The following is an 18,910-nucleotide window of genomic DNA, read 5'->3' as shown; positions in this document are numbered from 1 at the left end:
TTAAAAGTAACTTCCTAATCCCTTCTCCTTCAGCCCCTGGCAGCCACCATTTTACTTTCTGATGTTATGATTTTGACTACTCTGAGTACCTCATATAGGTGGAATCTAGTTTTGAGACTAATAATTGCAGATGCTTCTTGACTTACAGTGGGGTTATATCCTGATATACCCATCATAAGTTGAAAATGTCATTAAGTTGAAAAGGTACAGCTGACTGGAGACTTGGTGCCACTGCCCAGCATTGCAAGAGATGGATGGTTTCTATCGACTGGGTATTACTTTTGCACCATTGTAAAGTCAAAAATCGTAAGTTGAACCATCATAAGTTGGTTTTAAAAGCCTGTACCTCTTTTTTTAAAAAAGTGCTAGTCTCTTAAATCACGTAAAATACAAAACAATGGAGTTACATACCATTTTTACAATAATAGTAGCTTTAATAATTCCCATGTATTTACCTTTATTGAGATCTTTATTTCTTTATATGCCTTCAAGTTAATATCTAGTGTCCTTTCACTTCAACCTGCAGGACTCTCTTTAGCATTTCTTGCAGGACAGCTGTAGTAGTAACAGACTCCCTCAGCTTTTATTTATTTGGGAATGTCTTAATTTCTCGCTCACTTTTCAAGGATACTTTTGCCAGATATAGGACTCATGCTTGACTTTTTTTTTTTTTTTTTTCACACTTTGAACATATCAGCCTACTACCTTCTGGCTTCCAAAGTTTCTGATGAAAAATCTACTGATAATCTTATTGCGGATCTGTCGTATGTCACAAGTGACATCTCTCTTGTTGCTTTCAAGATTTTCTGTCTTTGGCTTTCAACAGTTTGATTATAATGTGTCTTGGTGTGGGCTTAAGTTCATCCTACTTTGATTTCATTGAGCTAAATGGATGTTTTATACATACACACGCATAAACATATGTATGTTTAACATGTGTATGTATAAACACATAAATGAATAAATGTATAAATATAAAATGTATGTATAGATATGTGTATGTATAAACGTATAAATGTATAAATATATAATGTATATTTCATCAAATTTGGGAAATTTACAGCCATTATTTTCTCAAATATTCTTCCTTCCCATTTCTCTCTCTCCTCTTTCTGGAACTCTTACAATGTGTATGTTGGTCCACTTCATGGTGTCTCACAGATCCCTTATTTTCTGTTCACTTTTCTTCAAATCTTTTTTTCTGTTCCTTAGACTTGATAATTTCCATTGTTATATCTTCAAGTTTGCAGATTCTTCTTCTGCCTGCTCAAATCTGCCTTTGAATTCTTCTAGTGAATTTTTCATTTCAGTTATTGTTCTTTTCACCTCCCAGATTTCTTTTTGATTTCAAGATTTTAAAATCTCTTTAGTGATATTTCAATTTTGTTCAGACATCATTTTCTTGATTTTCTCCACATCTTCCTTTAGTTTGGTGAACATCTTTAAGATAGTTCTTTTAAAGTCTTTGTCTAGTAGATCCATCATCAGGTGTGTTTTGGAGATCGTTTCTGTTGGTTTTTTTCCTTTGATGGTCCGTACTTTCCTGTTCCTTTGTATGTCTTGTGATTTTTTGTTGTGGAAAACTGGATATTTGAGTCTAAGAGTATGGTAACTCTGGAAATTAGCTTCTCTCCTTTTCCCAGGGTTTGCTGGTTTGGAGTTTTGGGTTTTGTTTGTTTGTTTGTTTTAATTGTTGCAGGCAGTCTTAGTGCTGATGATCAGCCTGAAGTGTAAACTTAAGGCCTTCCCAGATCTTTCCTGAGACTGAGCCTTTTTGCAGGCATGTATGGTGACTTCCTAATTTCCTCTCATATGTAGTTGCTTTTGAGTGGCCTAGTCTTTGATATCTAGCTCTCAGAATGAGAAACAAGAAAATGAAAGAAGAAAAAGGGTACCAGCCCATTAAATCTGCAGGGAGTCACTTGGGGCTGGAGGGAGTCTTGCAACAATGGGGAGAGGTGCAACAACAATGGCTGCAACCTCTTTGTCTGCACCCCTGTTATCAGAAGCAACAACCAGAGGACAGATCCCCAGTATCTGGAGGACAGGGTTCTTTTTGCTCACTCTGGCTTTTGCAAGCTGCGTACAAGCTGTTCCTGGAACACATACATGGAGAAGTCGGGGGGATGGGTGGATGCTACGGTTCTAAGAACAAAAATGGACAGAAATTAACCACAACATACCCTCCGATCCTTCCCTTGGAAGTTGCAGGCCTTCAGTTGACTCCAGAGTTTCAAAATAGTTACATCAGATAGATTCTGCTAGTGCAATTGCACTAGCAGAAACAGTGGGGAAACAGATTCCTGGTGCTTTCTACACTACCATTTTCTCAGAATCTTCCATGGACATATGTTTCTATTTCCCTGAGGTAGACATCTAGGAATGTAATTGCTGGGCTGAATGGTAATTTTATGTTTCACATTTTGAGGAACTGCCAGGCTTTTCCAAAGTACCTACTATATTTTACATTTCCACCAGCAATGAATGAAGGTTCGGATTTCCTCACATCCTTGCAACACTTGTTATTATCTGTCTTTTATTACAGTCATTCTAGTGAGTATGAAGTAGTAACTCACTGTGGTTTTGTTGTTGTTGTTGTTGTTGTTGTTGTTTTTGAGACAGAGTCCTGCTCTGTCACCCAGGCTGGAGTGCAGTGGTGTGATCTCAGCTCACTGCAACCTCTGCCTCCCAGGTTCAAGCGATTCTCCTTCTTCAAGAGCCTCCCGAGTAGCCAGGATTACAAATATGCACCAGCACGCCAAGCTAATTTTTGTATTTTTAGTAGAGATGTTTTTTCACCATGTTGGCCAGGCTGGTCTCCTACTCCTGACCTCAAGTGATCCACCCGCCTTGGCCTCCCAAAGTGCTGGGATTACAGGCATGAGCCATCACTATGGTTTTGATTTACAATTTTATAATGACTAAAAGTGTTGAGCATCTTTTCATGCACTTATTAGCCATTCATTTGCCTTCTTTATGCCTTCTTTGTGCAAGTTATGTTCATATCCTTTGTCTGTTTTTAAATGGGCTGTCTTTTTATTATTGAGTTATAAGAATTATTTTTATGTACTGCCTACCAGTCCTTTATCAGATAGACGATATACAAATATTTTCCCTAGTCTGTTGTCTTTGCAGTTTCTTGAGAGTCCTTTGAATCAAAAGCTTATAATGTTTAAGTCAAACTTATCTATCTTCTCTTTTGATGCATTTGATGTCACATCTGAGTAATTATTGCCTAACCTAAAATGACGGGCTTACTCCTGTTTTCTCCTAACAGCTTTATAGTTTTAGCACTTACATTTAGATCTATGAGCCATTTTGGGGTAATTTTTATGTATAGTGTGAGGTAAGAGTACACATTATTTTTCACATGTCGATGTCTACTTGTTCCAGCCTGGTTTGTTGAAAAGATGATATCTCCCCATTGAATTGTCTTGACAACCTTATTGAAAATCAATTGGCCGTAAGAGTATGCATTTATTTCTGTTGAACTATATGTCTACCAATATGCCACTACAATGCAGTCCTGATTACTGTAGCTTTGTAGTAAGTTTTGAAACATGGAAAGTGTGAATGCTCCATCTTTATTATTTTTCAAGGTTATTTTGACTTTTCAACGTCCCTTGCATTTCCACATAAATTTTCAGATCAACTTGTTACTTTCTGCCCAAAATCCAGCTGAGATTTTGATAAAGGTTGCATTGATTCTGTAAATCAGTTTGGAGAATATTGCCATTTAATAATATTGTCTTCTGATTTATAAACACAGAATATCTTTCCATCTATTTATGTCTTCTTTAATTTTTTTTCAGCATTGTTGTTATTTTCCGTGTACAAGTGTTCTACCTCCTTGGTTAAACTTACTCCTGTTTTATTCTTTTGGATAGTATTTTAAATGCAATTGTTTATTTTTTTAATTTCATCTGTGGATTGTTCATTGCTAGTATGTAGAAATACAACTGGTTTTATTTTTGTATTGGTCTTAAATCCTGAAACCTTGCAAACTTTAGTTATGATAATGTTTTAATGGATCCCTCAACATTATCTATGTGCATGATCATGTCATCTACCAATATAAATAGTTTAACTTCTTCCCTTCCGATCTCAATGCTTTTTATTCTTTCTCTTAACTGCTTGCCCTGTCAAGAATGTCCAGTACAAAGTTGATTATCAGTGTGACAGTAGATGTCCTTGTCTTTTTTCTTATCTCAAGGGAAAAGCATTCAGTCTTTCACTACCTGCGTATGATGTAAGCTGTAGGTTTTTTATAGATGCCCTTTATCATGCTTAGGAAGCTTTTGTCAATTCCTAGTTTGAGTGTTTGTATCATGAAGAAATGTTGGATTTCATCAAGTGCTTTTTCTGTAGGTACTGAGATAATAATGTAATAGTTGTCAGTTTTCTGTTAATGTGATTTATTCCCTTGATTTTCATATGTTGAACCAACCTTGCATTCTTCAATAAATCCTACTTGGTCATGCTGTATAATCTCTTTTATATGTTGCTGGGTTAATTTTGCCAGTATTCTGTTGAGTTTTGCATCTTTATTTTTTATACCTCCATTAAAGTGATCATGTGATTTTTGTCCTTTATTTTATTAACATGGCTTTTGCATTAATTAGTTTTCATATGTTAAACCAACCTGTGTTCCTGAGATAAAACTCACTTTTATATCTTACTGGATTTAGTTTGCTAGTATTATGTTGAGAATTTTTGTGTTTCTATGCATAAGAGATACTGGTGTATAATTTTCTTTTATTGTGATGTCTTTGGGTTTGGTATTAGGGTAATACTAGTTTCACAATGAGCTGGAAGGTGTCACCTGTTCTTATATTTTTTAGAGGCGTTTGTGAAGGGAAAGGTGTCTGTTAATTCTTTAAGTATTTGATAGAATTTACCAGTGAAGACATTTGGAGCTGGATTCTTCTTTGTGGAAAGTTATTAAATTACTAATCTCTTTTCTTATTAAAAGTCTATTATTTTTATTATTGACTTAAATTCAGTAGTTTGTGTCTTTCTATGAATTTGTCTGTTTCATCTAGGATGTCTAATTTTTTGGCATACAGTAATACATAATATTCCCTTAAAATACATCTTTTTTATTTCTGTAAGGTTGGTAGTGATGGTCTCTTATTATTGGTTTTAGCAATTTGAATCTTCTCTCTTTTACTCTCCGTCAGTAGAGTGATAGGTCTGTTCATTTTATTGATTTTCTCAAAGAACCAACTTTTTGTTGCATTGATTATTTAAAATGTTTTTCTATTTTCTGTTTCATTACTTTTTGCTCAATATTTATTTTATCTTTTCTTCTGCTTTTCAGTTTAGATTGCCCTTCTTTTTCTAGTTTTATATAGTAGAAAGTTATGATAGCAATTTAAATTTTCTTTCTTTTTTTTTGAGACAGAGTCTCACTCTGTCACCCAGGCTGGAGTGCAGTGGTGCGATCTGGGCTCACTGCAACTTCCACCTCCCAGGTTCAAGAGATTATCATGCCTCAGCCTCCCAAGTAGCTGGGATTACAGGAATGGGCCACCACACCCAGCTATTTTTTTTTTTATTTTGAGTGGAGATGGCGTTTCACCATGTTGGCCAGGCTAGTCTCAAACTCCTGGCTTCATGTGATCCGCCTGCCTCAGCCTCCCAAAGTGTTGGGATTATAGGCAGGAGCCACTGCACCCAACTTTTTCTTCTTTTTTATATAGGTGTTTATAAGCACAACTTTTCTCCAAGCAGTGTTTTATCTGCATCACATATGTTTTAGTATGTTGTGGTTTTGTTTTTATTCATCTCAAAGGACTTTATAATTTTTCATGTAATTTATTCTTTGACTCATTTGTTATTTAGGGGTTCATCGCATAATTTCCACATATTTATGGACTTCCCAAAATTCTTTCTGTTTTTGATTTCTAATTTAATTCTGTTGTAGTTGGAGAATATATTTTGTATGAACTAAATTCTTTTAAATGTATTTTGTCTTGTTTTGTGGCTGAGCATATGGTATCATTGTTAATGTTCCATAGATAGATAAGGCAGATAGATATGCAAATATATATATACACATACACATACATACATACACACATCTTTGGTCTAGTTGTTCTATAGGGTTGTTCAAGTCTCTTATATCACTTGATTTTCTGCTTATTTGTTCTAATATTGATTATTTAAACCATTTGCATTTAATGTCATTGGCATGGTTACATCTACAAATTCCATTTTACTTTTTGTTTCCTATTTATATCAGAGTACTTTGTTCTTCTGTGACTTCTTTGCTACCTCCCTTTAAGTTTATATTGTCAGTCATACATTTTAATTTCTTATTGATTTTTAATTCTTGTTTCTTCTGTTATTTTTTAGTAGCTGATCTAGGCCTTATAATATACATCTTAATATATTGGAATCAATTGAAGATTTATACTAATTTAGTTCCAGTAAGATATAAAAACATTGCTCCTTAGTAGTTTTATTCTCTGCTCTATTTGTTGTACTATTATTGTTGTACATATTACATCTATATTTGTCATAGACCCAATAATTATATTTTTATATCATTTTCTTTCTTTTAAAGAAACTAATAGGAGAAAAAAACATATTTATAGGGTCTGTACAAAATATATTGAGCTTTTACCATTTTTGTTTTTCTTTCTTTTTTCTTGTGGATCATGTTACCATCTGATGTCATTTTCTTACTCCAATGTAGCTATGTTGTAAACGGGGTAATAAATTCCCCTTTTAGGGTGTTTAAGGATCATTCCACATGACTATGGAAATTGCACCTGGAGAGACAGATGCCATTAAAGGATTTGTTGTACTCACAGGTCCTAGAGAAGGAGGTGTGGCATGCCACACCATGCATGGGATCATATTGGGGGAGCTCCTAGGGAGCACACTCAACAGAGCAGGTGGGGAGATAAGTAACAGTGTGGATCCCTGGGCAAGTGCTTTTATTAGGGATTAGGGTGGAGTACACTTGCAAGAATCATGAGAGGATCTTACTGGTTCATTTGAATGTCACTAGGTCATAGTCAGGGGACAAGAAGGGGAACTTGTTGCAGGGACCAGCCTTCTCACACTGGAACACCTGGTTGCCTAGGCATGCTGTTCACAGCCTGTTTGTGAGGATGTTGAGGCATCAGGAAAATACGAAGTTTTAAAATTTACAAAAATTTCATTTCCACCCACCTCCTTTTTGTTGTTATTGTCAAATATACTACATTGCTATATGTTATAGTCCCAACAGTGCAATTTTTAATACCATTTTGTGCCATTGCTTTTTGAATCAGCTATAAGAAAAAAGATGAGAAGAAATATTCAATTATACTGTCTTTTATAATTTCCTACAAAATTACCTTTATTGATGCCTCTGATTTTTTGTGTCAATTCAAGTTACTGCTTGGTGTTGCTTTTGGCCAGAAGAACTTCCTTTAATATGTATTGTAAGACAGGTCTGCTAGCAAGAAATCATCTCAGTTTTTGTTTATCTTTAATATATCTAGTTCATCTTCATTTCTGAAAGATAACTTTGTTGGATACAGAATTCTTGGTTGACAATTTTTTTCTTTTGGTACTTTGAATATGTCACCCTACTGTCTTCTGGCCTCCATTGTTTCTGATAAGAAATTAGCTATAAATTTTATGATGATTTTCATCTACATGATAAGTCTTTTTTTGTCTTGCTGCTTTCAAGTTTTTCTCCTTATCTTTAGCTTTCACATTTTTACTCTGTGTCTGGGAGCAGACCTCTGTGTTTATCTTACTTGAATATTTTTGAGCTACTTGGGTATGTAGGTTATTTTTCCTCAAATTTGGAAAGTTTTTGGCTATAATTTCAGATAATCATTTTTCTACATTTTTCTCTCTCCTCTCCTTTGGGACTCCCATTCTGAATATTGGTATAGTTAATGACGAATTTTTCTGAGCCTCTGTTCATTTTCTTCCTTCAAATTGCATTTTTTAAATTTGCTGATTTTTTTATTGTGCCAACTCAAATCTCCTGTTGAGCCTCTTCAGTGAATTTTTTCATTTCACTTATTATACTTTTCAACTCAAGAATTTTCAGTTTGTTATTTTTATAGTTTCTACCTCTATTTTAATAATCTCAATTTTATAAACTTGTAATCATCCCTTCCTTTAACTCTTTAAGCACATCTTCCTTTATTTCTTTGAGCACATCTATAATAGCTGCTTTGAAGGTTTTGTCTGAGGAGTTCAACACCTGTGCCCTCTTAAAGTAAGTTTCTATTGCCTGATTTTTTTCCCTGTGTATGAGTCAAACTTTTCACCAAATTCTTCACACTGCCGTTCTGAAATTAGTGCTTCTCTCTTTTTTTTTTTTTTTTGGATAATTTTTGTGTAATTTTTTATTTGATATAATACCAAATTTACAGAAAAGTTACATAATGAAGGAATTTATCACATAATTTTTAGTCACATTTACCAATTTTTCACTTTGCCTCATTTGATATATCCTTATTTCTTTATATGTTTATATAAAGAATATATATATCTATAAGTTTATAACATTTTTTGGACTGGTAGTGAGCTCAAAAAATCACATATGTACTTCCAAAGAACAAGAACTTTTTTATGTTTTTTCGTTTTGTTTTGTTTTTGTTTCTGTTTTTTGTTTTTTTGTTGTTGTTGTTTTTGTTTTTGTTTTTTGAGATGAAGTCTTGCTCTGTATCCCAGGCTGGAGTGCAGTGGCATGATCTCAGCTCACTGCAACCTCTGCCTCCCAGGTCCCAATTCAAGCAATTCTCTTGCCTCAGCCTCCCAAGTAGCTGGGATTACAGGGATGCGCCACCATGCCCAGCTAATTTTTGTATTTTTAGTAGAGATGGGGTTTCACCATATTGGTCAGGCTGGTCTTGAAATTGTGATCCACCTGCCTTGGCCTCCCAAAGTGTTGGGATTACAGGCGTGAGCCACCACGCCCGGCTAAGAACATTCTTTTTAATAACTATAGTTACAGTCATAAAAATCAGCAAATTTTACATTGATGTGATGTTATTATGTAATCCACAGTCCATATGTAACCTTTGTCATTTGTCCCAATAGTGGCTTTTATAGCACTTCCTCATTTTCCAGTCCTGGATCATATATTGCTTCTATTCTATAATAGTGTCTTGGCCTTCCTCCTGTCCTTGACATGTTTTTAATAGTACTGCAGAGTTACTTTACAGAATGTCTCCCATTTGGGTTTGTCTGATGTTTCCTTAATTATATTCTTTTTCATGTGACATTTCATTATTGTCTATTTGCCTGTATTTCAAATAATTTGCCCAAGTTTAAGGCAAGGGATTGTTTGCTTTTCATTTATTGGGTTCTAGGGATTCTTTATACATGCTAGATACAAGTGGTTTTATTTTTGTCAGATATTTTTTATGAATATTTTCTCTCTACCAGTCACTTACGTATTCATTTTTCTAACATTGTCTTCTGATGAGCAGAAGTATTTCATTTTGATGAAGTGCAAACTATACATTTTTTCTTCTATGGTTTTTTATTTTAGGCATGTGTAAGACATCTTTGCTTATCCCAACATCAAGTAGATAGGTTCTGATGATTTTTTAGAAGCTTTATATTTTTATTTAATATTGATCATTTTTCCACTTTTTAATGTATCCCATCTGGTTTTCTTTTTTTTTTTTTTTTTGAGACAGAGTCTCACTCTGTCGCCAGGCTGTAGTACAATGGCATGATCTTGGCTCACTGCAACTTTTGCCTCCCAGGTTCAAGCAATTCTCCCGCCTCAGCAGCTAATAACTCCCAAGTAGCTGGGATAGGTGCCCACCACCATGCCCAGCTAATTTTTGTATTTTTAGTAGAGACGGGGTTTCGCCATGTTGGCCAGACTGGTCTTGAACTCCTGACCTCGTGATCCACCCGCCTTGGCCTCCCAAAGTGCTGGGATTACAGGTGTGAGCCACCGCGCCGGCTTGGTTTTGTTTTTGTTTCTCTGTTCTTCCCATTCTGCCTTCTTTGGGTTTATTGAATTTTTGGGTGTCCCATTATAAATTTTATTTTAGCTTTTTAGCTAAACTTCCTTACATTACATTTTTTAGTGTTTGCTTTAGGGATCACAGTATTAATTCTGAAGTTGTCACTGTCTGTTTAGCGTTAATCTTGTACCACTTCACATAAAACACCAGAACCTTGTGATAGTCTAGTCATATGTATAACTCCTACCTTTATGTTATAGTCACATATTACATCTACATACATTGTAAATTCATAATAGTTTTTTATAGTTGTTATATGCATTTAAATAAATTTAGAGAAGAAAAACATGTACTTTTTAATATTTACCCACATATTTACCACATTCGTTGTGCTTCATTCTTTCTATAGCTTTCAGTTTCAATCTGGTATCATTTTCCTTCATCCTAAAAAACTTTTTTTTTGCATTTCCTGTAGTACATATCTCCTGGAAACAGATTCTTGCACTTTTCTTTTTTTTTTTTTTTTTTTTTTTTTTTGAGACGGAGTCTCGCTCTGTCACCCAGGCTGGAGTGCAGTGGCCGGATCTCAGCTCACTGCAAGCTCCGCCTCCCGGGTTTACGACATTCTCCTGCCTCAGCCTCCCGAGTAGCTGGGACTACAGGCGCCCGCCACCTCGCCCGGCTAGTTTTTTGTATTTTTTAGTAGAGACGGGGTTTCACTGTGTTAGCCAGGATGGTCTCGATCTCCTGACCTCGTGATCCACCCGTCTCGGCCTCCCAAAGTGCTGGGATTACAGGCGTGAGCCACCGCGCCCCGCCGCACTTTTCACTTATCTAAAAATGTCTATATTTTGCTGTCATTATTGAAGGATAATTTTTCTGGATATAGAATATCGGGTTGTTCTTTGTTTTCTATCAGCACTTTAAAGAGGCTATTCTGTTGCATTTTCTTATCATTGTTGGTCATTTATATTGTTGTTTGCCTGTTTATGATGTGTCATTTTTCTCTGGCTGTTGTCAAGATTTCCTCTTCCTCTTTGGTTTTAGTACACTACGCTGTGTTCCACACTTCTTTGAGGTCTATGATGTGCCTTGTGGTTTTCTTGGCGTTTGCTAAGATTCTCGGATCTGTAACATTATCTTTTCCACTATTTTGGAGAAATTATTATTCATAAGTTCTCCAAATATTTTTTCCTGCTTCCCTTCCCTTCCCTTCCCTTCCCTCCCTTCCCCTCCTCTCCTCCCCCTCCCTCCCTCCCTTCCTCCCTCTCTCTCTCTCTCCACCCCCCACCCCTTCTCTCTACTTCTCTCTTCTCTCTCCTTTTCCCTCTTTCTCTCTCCTCCTTCCTCACTCCCCCCACTCCCTGCTTCTGGGGCTCAATTAAATATATGATAGACAGGTGGGAACTGAACAATGAGATCACTTAGACTCGGGAAGGGAAACATCACACACCAGGGCCTATCACGGGGAGGCGGGAGTGGGGAGGGATTGCATTGGGAGTTATACCTGATGTAAATGACGAGTTAATGGGTGCAGCATACCAACATGGCACAAGTATACATATGTAACAAACCTGCACGTTATGCACATGTACCCTAGAACTTAAAGTATAAAATATATATATATATATATATATATATGAGATAGACAAATAAATACTGTACCATTGGTCACTGAGGCTGTGTTCACATTCACTTTTTTTCCTAGTCTTTTTTCTCTCTGTTCTTCAGATTGGATCTTTTCTATTGATCTTTCTTCAATTTGATTGATCCTTTCTTTTGATGTCTTCAATGTGCTGTTAAGCCCATTTAATAAATATTTTATTTTAGAAATTACAGTTTTCATCTTAATGTTTTCCATTTGTTCCTTCTTTATATCGTATGTTTCTAATTTGAAATTCTTTATCTTTTTATTCATTATGGCTACATTTTTGTTTTAAGTAGCTTCTTTAAAGTCTTTGTCTGCTATTTAAGAATTTTGATCACTCAGGATTATTCTCTCTTAGGTGTTTTATTGTCATGACTATGGGTCATATTTTCCTGTTTCTTTACATGTTTTGTAAATTTTGATTATATGGTAGACATTGTAAATGATATTTCATAGGAACTCTGGAATCTGTTATGCTGTCCTGAAGATTACTGATTTTATTCTGGCAGGCTATTTGTTACCTGTGAACTCTGTCTCTCCTGCAGTGAGCAGTAGAAAAATTTTAGTTCATTTCCCTCAACCTCCCAGCTGTTACCTTCTGCCTGGTTCCTTGGAGTCTCCCCAGTATGTGCAGAATTCAGGGGAGGGGAGCCAATAATTAGGAAGGGGTTTACATGTGGATTTTGGTGTCCCTGTCTCTGAAGTTTTTTCCTTCCTAAGATATTCTCCCTCAGTTTCCATCTGCTCTGGCAGTCCTAAATTCCATTCTTGGATTCATCAAGCCAATAAGATTATGGCTTTCTATTTGAGCTCCAGCCACTCCACAATAAACATACCTGAGACCTTTTCCAGGCCAAAAGCCCTACACACATAAATCACTCCTACTGCAGTTCCCTTCTTTTAAGTGTTGATTCCAAAAATAAAAAATTAAAAAATAATAAAAAAGAAAAAAAGAGTTGATTCCACTTTAATTTCTGCTTTTGGTTGCTCATAACTGCCTTCAAATGATTGTTTTTAATCTTTTCACCATAGTTTATACTTATCATCAGTGGAAAGTTTTATTGTGGTGTTGGCTACTCTACCATTTGGAAGTCTAACCTACCTTTAAATTCGAAGGATGTTTTTCTGGAGTTTAGAATCTTTGTTGGCAGTTACTTCCTTTCATTGGAGTTTTCTACTTAAAATAGTTACCTCTGAGAGGACATCACTGCTGATACTGACCTGCAAGAAGGTGACACAGGGTAGATGGCAGAACCCTGCCATGGGAAGAAAGTGAGGGAGAGCACTGTTGGAAAGGGAGGTGTAAAGACTGAATAAAGGTGGATGTTTTCCCTAATGCTGACCACAGGTAGATTAAATCACCTCCTCAAACTAACAAGGGAAAGGTGAACCAACAGTCACTCTTTCTGGGTCTTTCTACAGCTCTCTGAAGTTAAATGAATTGCTATTCCAAGATCTCATAGGATTCTAATACCCAGAAGCCCCTCTAGTTTGTCAGTTCTCTTGTTTCGTGTGCTCTGTTCAGTTCTTTGGTCGGGCACTGTCCTGGGTACTGGTAAAGGAGCAGTGAATGTAATAGGCATAGCACTCACCCCTCAAAACCCACAGCTGTGGGAGGAAGGGATGTTAGGCAGACACACCTCCCAAACAAGTTATTGATGACAACCTTGGTGAGCAATGTGAAAGAACGGTACCGGGAGGCAAGAAAGGATCCACAGGGGTCCAAACAGCCTGGAGGGTGGTGTGGGATTAGGGAATCTGTGGGGTGAACACTAAAGCTTTCATACATAATTATGTGCTCAGATGTATGGAGTCAGGGTACAGATATTTTTCTTTGTATTGTGTAGGTAAATATAATAGATTGAAATCTTTAAAATACCATATTAAAATCTGTTCTCATTCTTTATGTGAATTAACTTCTGTAGAAATATTTCAATAGAAGCTGAGACTAACGATGGAACTCTGCTCTAAGCTGGGAAGGAGCCGGTGGTCAGTTAGGGTGGAGGGAGAGGGAGTGGGGCAGCCTCCACATTAAGGGGTCTTTTTGAGAGGCAGGACTCCCCTGGATTCTGTGGGTGCCCAGATACACACTGACAAGGTGCTGTGCCCTGCAGCGGGGGCTGGAGGCTCAGCACTCTAGTGAGTTCATTAGAACCCATGAAGAGGCCGTGCCCGTCCGGATTTCGTTTAAAGAGTAAGTTTTCTTTGACTTGGATTTAGAGCTCTCAGAACTCCAAGAGTAGAAGGGTGGAGAGCAGGTGCTGGTTGAGGGGACACTGAGGTGGCCTGACTTGACCTTGGAGTTCCAGTGAGAAGCACTGTCTTCGTGTGAGGAGCAAAAGGAGGTCTGGGAGGGATGGGCATTTGCCACACTGCCTTTCTAAGTACGGTTTTACATCTGGCGTTTCCTTGAACTTTACTGCGGTTTGGGGAACGCGTGTTCAGAAAGACAAGTTACTTGGCCCAACAGAGCTGATGTTCCATTGTCACAGCTCTGGGGTGTCTCCACCTGGCATGTCACATGAAGGAAACGGTTCTCCACCTGTGCGGCCTGCGGTCTCTGGGCAGACATTCCTCTGCAACCCTGAACATGTTTTCATCAGTCACCTGGCAGTGGTTTGAGCCCATCGGGCGGTGGGGATCCGGAAGCACAGGGGTCAGCTGGGAAGCCGGGTGTTCGTCCCGTGACTGACAATGGCGACTTTGAAGGGAGCCATTTGCTTGGACGACCGGCGCTTACCTGCTGCCAGGCCGTGCCGGGCATGTGTGCTCTGGAAGCCTTTGTGCATAAACAGTAGCACGCGGTGGTGAGGAGTGGGCTGCGGGAACTGACAGCAGGGCTCAGCTTGTGCCTGCTGCATGCCGTGTCCTGGTCTCATTTCATCATAGTATCATCATCTTCCTTTTGCCTATGAGGATACTGAGGCCTGGCACTGGTAGGTGGTAGGGTAAAGATGCCACCCCAGAACTGCTTAACATCCAAGTCTTTGCCCCTTTCCTCCACCCCATGTTATGCTCTTATCAGTGTGAAGATGCTTGGGATGTAAAACATGAGTAAGTTCTGAAACCTTCCATGCGACATGAGATCCATTTGTTGTCCCTTGGTCGGTGGGCAACCTTCGCCTCCTTGGAGGCAGAGCCTACTGTAACAGTCAGCTATGGAAGGCATGGACACCATTAGTTCAGTATTCTGTAGCAGGAATATTGACCAATAATCGCGTATTTGATTTCCATGAAGAGTGAGGGATTTTTTTATTCAGGAAGCAGCTGAATTTATAGGGATGAAATGATCATCGTGTCTGGGATGATTTGCTTAGAAATCACCTCCTAGGAGTGGGATGGGGTGTGGGGGTAAAAATGAAGCAAGATTAGCCGTATCTTGAGTTCATTGTATGTTCTTCACATTTTTGTATCTGTTTGAAATTTTTCATTGCATTCGAAAAAAAAGAATCTCAATGTAAATAAATGATGGTACAGTAGTATATCAAAATATTAGGTAGCCATTAAAATAACATGTGAAGAATTTTAATGATGTGGTATAAGTAAGACAATCAGGAAGTCAAGCTTCCTAATATGATACGTGTGCATGTGGACAAAATATTTCCGTAAAAAATTATTGGAAGGAAATGAAAACATTAACTGTAGTGATCCTTGCTTGGTTGGGTTATGGGTGATTTTCATTCTATTTTCCAAACTTCCTGTAGTAAACAAGAGAAAAAAAATCATTTCTTATAATTTGAGAAAAACTGTTTTGAAAGAAACCTAATCTGCATTGTGTAAATTAGTGAAGCATTTGTTTCAGTGATCTGTTTTCCATTAAATTGCCCCAGTCAGTGATTAAACACTGTTGCGGTTGCTGATCTTGTGGCTGTGGACGTGGTTTTGGCCTGTACTGTGCTGTACTCTGCCCTGAACTGTCTTTGCTGGGGTGTGTGCAGGCCAGATCATGGCAAATGCGGTCACGAACACCGTTTCACTCATGGGTAACTTCTGCTAACCACGTTTCTGTAACGTGAATTTCCATCTAATTTCAGCGAGCTCAACATGATTTCCACAAGGGTGATGGACATTAAGCTTCGGGAGACTGCAGAAGGCCTTGGGGAGGACAGCACAGGTAAGGCCCTGCTTCCCCTGCTCTGGGGAGGGCACTTGCTTTGTTGTGGGGCAGGGAGAGGGGCTGACAGAGGCAGGCCTTTGGGGCTCTCTGTATGAAAAGTGGGGGTTCAGTTCCCAGTGTGCTCAGATACCCCCAGGCCCTTCACACTGTGACTGAGGGCACATGCACATTATTTAAGGCTGCTTGGGGCACATTTCCTCTGCTTCTCTGTCAAGCACAGGGACCTTTTAGCTCATTTTCTTCCTTTCTGGAGGTAACCATGTCCCTGTGTTTGGTTGACATGAATGCAAAGGAAGAGGTACTAAATGGATTCATTCACCATCTAAGAATATCCAAAGGTATCAGTAGGAGGCTGAGCAAAGTACCTGGCAGCCTGATCATCTGTAAAAAAATAATTACATCAGGACTCTTTGATCCCTCTCCTTCATGACTTTTGTTCTGAAGGAGATCTTTACTATGTTCTCTGCTGAGCTGAATTCCAGGCCCATGAATCACCATCTCACAAGACATTCGAAGAGTTCTCCAATCATGTGATTGGTTTACTGTTATCCACATATTGCTATTTATGTCGACAGAGTTGTAAAATTGACATTAAAAAAGTAATCTCCCCACAATGTACCTTTTCCCTAGATTAGCCATTCATATACTCCCCTTATTTTGGTAACCAAGGCCTTCATCTCTCTCTTATTTACATTCAAAATGCCAGTAGCGATCTTCTTTGATACAGTTCAGGAGAAACAGCTCCCAATAATATTAAATCCTAGCTGCTAGCCACTAGCTTCGGATGCTAATATCAGCAAAGGCTCCATTTCAGATATTAAAGATAGATTTTTTTCTTATTATTTCATATTAGAACCATTTTTCCTTTGTCACATTTCAATGGATACCAAATAAATCCAGATTTAACGTGAGGGTTTTTAGATGAGCCCTGAAGAAAAATTGAGTTTCAAATTTTCTCATATTATGGGACACTGAATTATTACTTGTTTTAAACAAGAAACGTTTGAATAAATATTTCATCAGCCTGAAATGACCTCAATAAGTGCTAGTTCTGAATACACACAGAGGTTACTGAAGAAAACGGACTAAGTTTTCCTTTTTTCAAATAGTGAGCTTAAGTTATTCAGACCAATCCTCTTCCACTTAAAATTTAAAATTCTAGATAAGAATATTCTTTAAAATATTTTTCACAGTAAGAAATGATAAAGCCAGAATTGAAAGGCAAATGGGCCAGGCACAGCAGCTTCCATCTGTAATCCCAGCACTCTGGGAGGCCGAGGTGGGAGGATTGCTTGAGCCCAGGAGTTCAAGACCAGCTTGGGCATAGTGAGACTCTGTCTCTACAAAAAAATTTTAAAATGGGCTGGACATGGTGGCACACAGCTGTAGTCCCATCTACTTGGGAGGCTGAGGTGGGAGGATTGTGTGAGCCCAGGAGGTTAATGCTTTAGTGGGCTATGATTACACCACTGCACTCCAGCCTGGGCAACAAGCAAGACCCTGCCTCCAAAAAAAAAAAAAAAAAAAAAAAAAAAGAAAAGGAAAATGGTAACCTGGAGAGACAACAGAGTATAAAAGCCACTTTTGCCCTTAGATCATTTACCAGTCTTGGAAATTTTCATGTCTTCATGGGGTGGAAGGTGAGAGCAAGGTCAAATATCAAACTACAAGGTCTGTGTAAGGTAGATGGTCTAATAGAAGATGCCCTCTACAATAAAGGGGAGCCAAGGAGCTACCAAATCTGAGTAGGTGTGAAGTAGGGGTAAACCAACCCTTTTGTAGATTTGTAGCTTGAGTTTCCACCATTCGGGTAATTCAGAGAACCTCAACCCTTGAACTTGGTTCATACTGCTTCTAGACTGGATTCAAACCCAGGTACTTTGCAGAAACCAATAATATTCACTAAAGGAAGGCGCCTTCTATTTAGACTTCAAGTTATTACAGAAAACAATATTTTCAGTGTCATGACAACCACATAGTGATAACCAGGCATCAAAGGCAGCAGTATACTATGAATAAGAATGAACATGCTATGTGTTGAATGGTGCTCCCACCAAATGTGTATGTTGAAGTCTCCAGCATCTCCAAATGTGGCTTTGTTTGAAGACGGGGTTATTGCAGATGTAATTTGTTAAGATGAGAGCATATTGGAGTAGGGTTTCCTTATGAAAAGGGGAACTATGGACGGAGATATGCACACAAGGAGAACGCCATGCACACGTGAAGACAGACAAGAGAAACAGACACATGAAGGCATCAATATCGGAATTACCAAATACATCCTATAAAACAACTATGCATACTATGTTTGAAGATAATAAAAAAGTTTTAAAACATCCAGGGAAAAGTGGCATAGCACCCAGCCAGTGCAATAAAGCAAGAGAAAGGAATAAAAGACAGAGAGATGGAAGAAATAAAACTGTCTCTATTTATAGATGACATGATTATACAACATATACAGAAAAGCACTCAGAACTCTTACACAAATACACCAAGATTGCAGTGCAGTCTTTAAAAGTCAGTTATGGAAGACTGACACACAGTTAGCTCAATATTCTGTAGCAGGAATACTGACAAGTAATAATTTATTTGATTTCCATGAAGAGTCAGAGATTTTTTCATTTAGGAAAAAGCCAAGTCCACATAGATGAAATAATAATAGTGCCTGGGATGATTTTTTTTTAAATAACCCATCAGAAATGGGGAGGAGGGAGGGGTAAAGAGGAAGCAATCAAAATCCCTGCAGAACTTTTTGCAGATATTGGCAAACTGATTTGAAAATTTGTGTGAAAAAACAAAGAGCTAGAATAGGTAAAAACAATTTTGAAAAAACGTGAAGTTGAAAGCTTCATACTACCTGTTTTTAAGACTTGCTATAAAGCTGCAGTAACCAAGACAGTATGGTATTGGCAAAAGGAAAGACACACAGAGACAGAAGGAAGTAGAGTTCAAAAACAGACCCATACAAATATGGTTAATCAGTTTTGACAAAATTGCAAAGGCAATTCATTGGAGAAAAGATAATATTTCAACAAATGGTGCTGGAACAATTGGACATTCATATGTAAATATACCTCACAGATTATACAAAAATTAACTCAAAATGTGTCATAAACCTAAATATAAAACTCTTAACGCCTTTAAAAGAAAGCATAGTAGAAGATATTTATGACCAAGGATTAGGCAAGGATTCTTAGATATAAT

The 18,910-nt window shown here is 37.7% G+C and overlaps 2 protein-coding genes across 2 annotated transcripts in view; both read left to right on the top strand.

Moving 5' to 3' along the window:
- LOC126934347 (cytochrome c oxidase assembly factor 5) overlaps positions 1–18,910 on the top strand; it is a 521,053-nt gene that overhangs the window by 228,100 nt on the left and 274,043 nt on the right. The window lies entirely within an intron of this gene.
- Positions 1–18,910, top strand: part of CRACDL (CRACD like) — a 146,996-nt gene that overhangs the window by 76,392 nt on the left and 51,694 nt on the right. Inside the window, exon 2 of the mRNA XM_050755044.1 lies at positions 15,624–15,703. Coding sequence (XP_050611001.1) covers positions 15,634–15,703 — 70 coding nt within the window. The 5' untranslated portion in view covers positions 15,624–15,633. The remainder of the gene's footprint in view (positions 1–15,623; positions 15,704–18,910) is intronic.

This window comes from Macaca thibetana, chromosome 13, assembly GCF_024542745.1.
Source record: "Macaca thibetana thibetana isolate TM-01 chromosome 13, ASM2454274v1, whole genome shotgun sequence".
In the NCBI taxonomy this organism is placed as follows: domain Eukaryota; kingdom Metazoa; phylum Chordata; class Mammalia; order Primates; family Cercopithecidae; genus Macaca; species Macaca thibetana.
The sequence above is the reverse complement of the archived record's forward strand: the minus strand, read 5'-3'. Positions and strand labels throughout refer to the sequence as shown.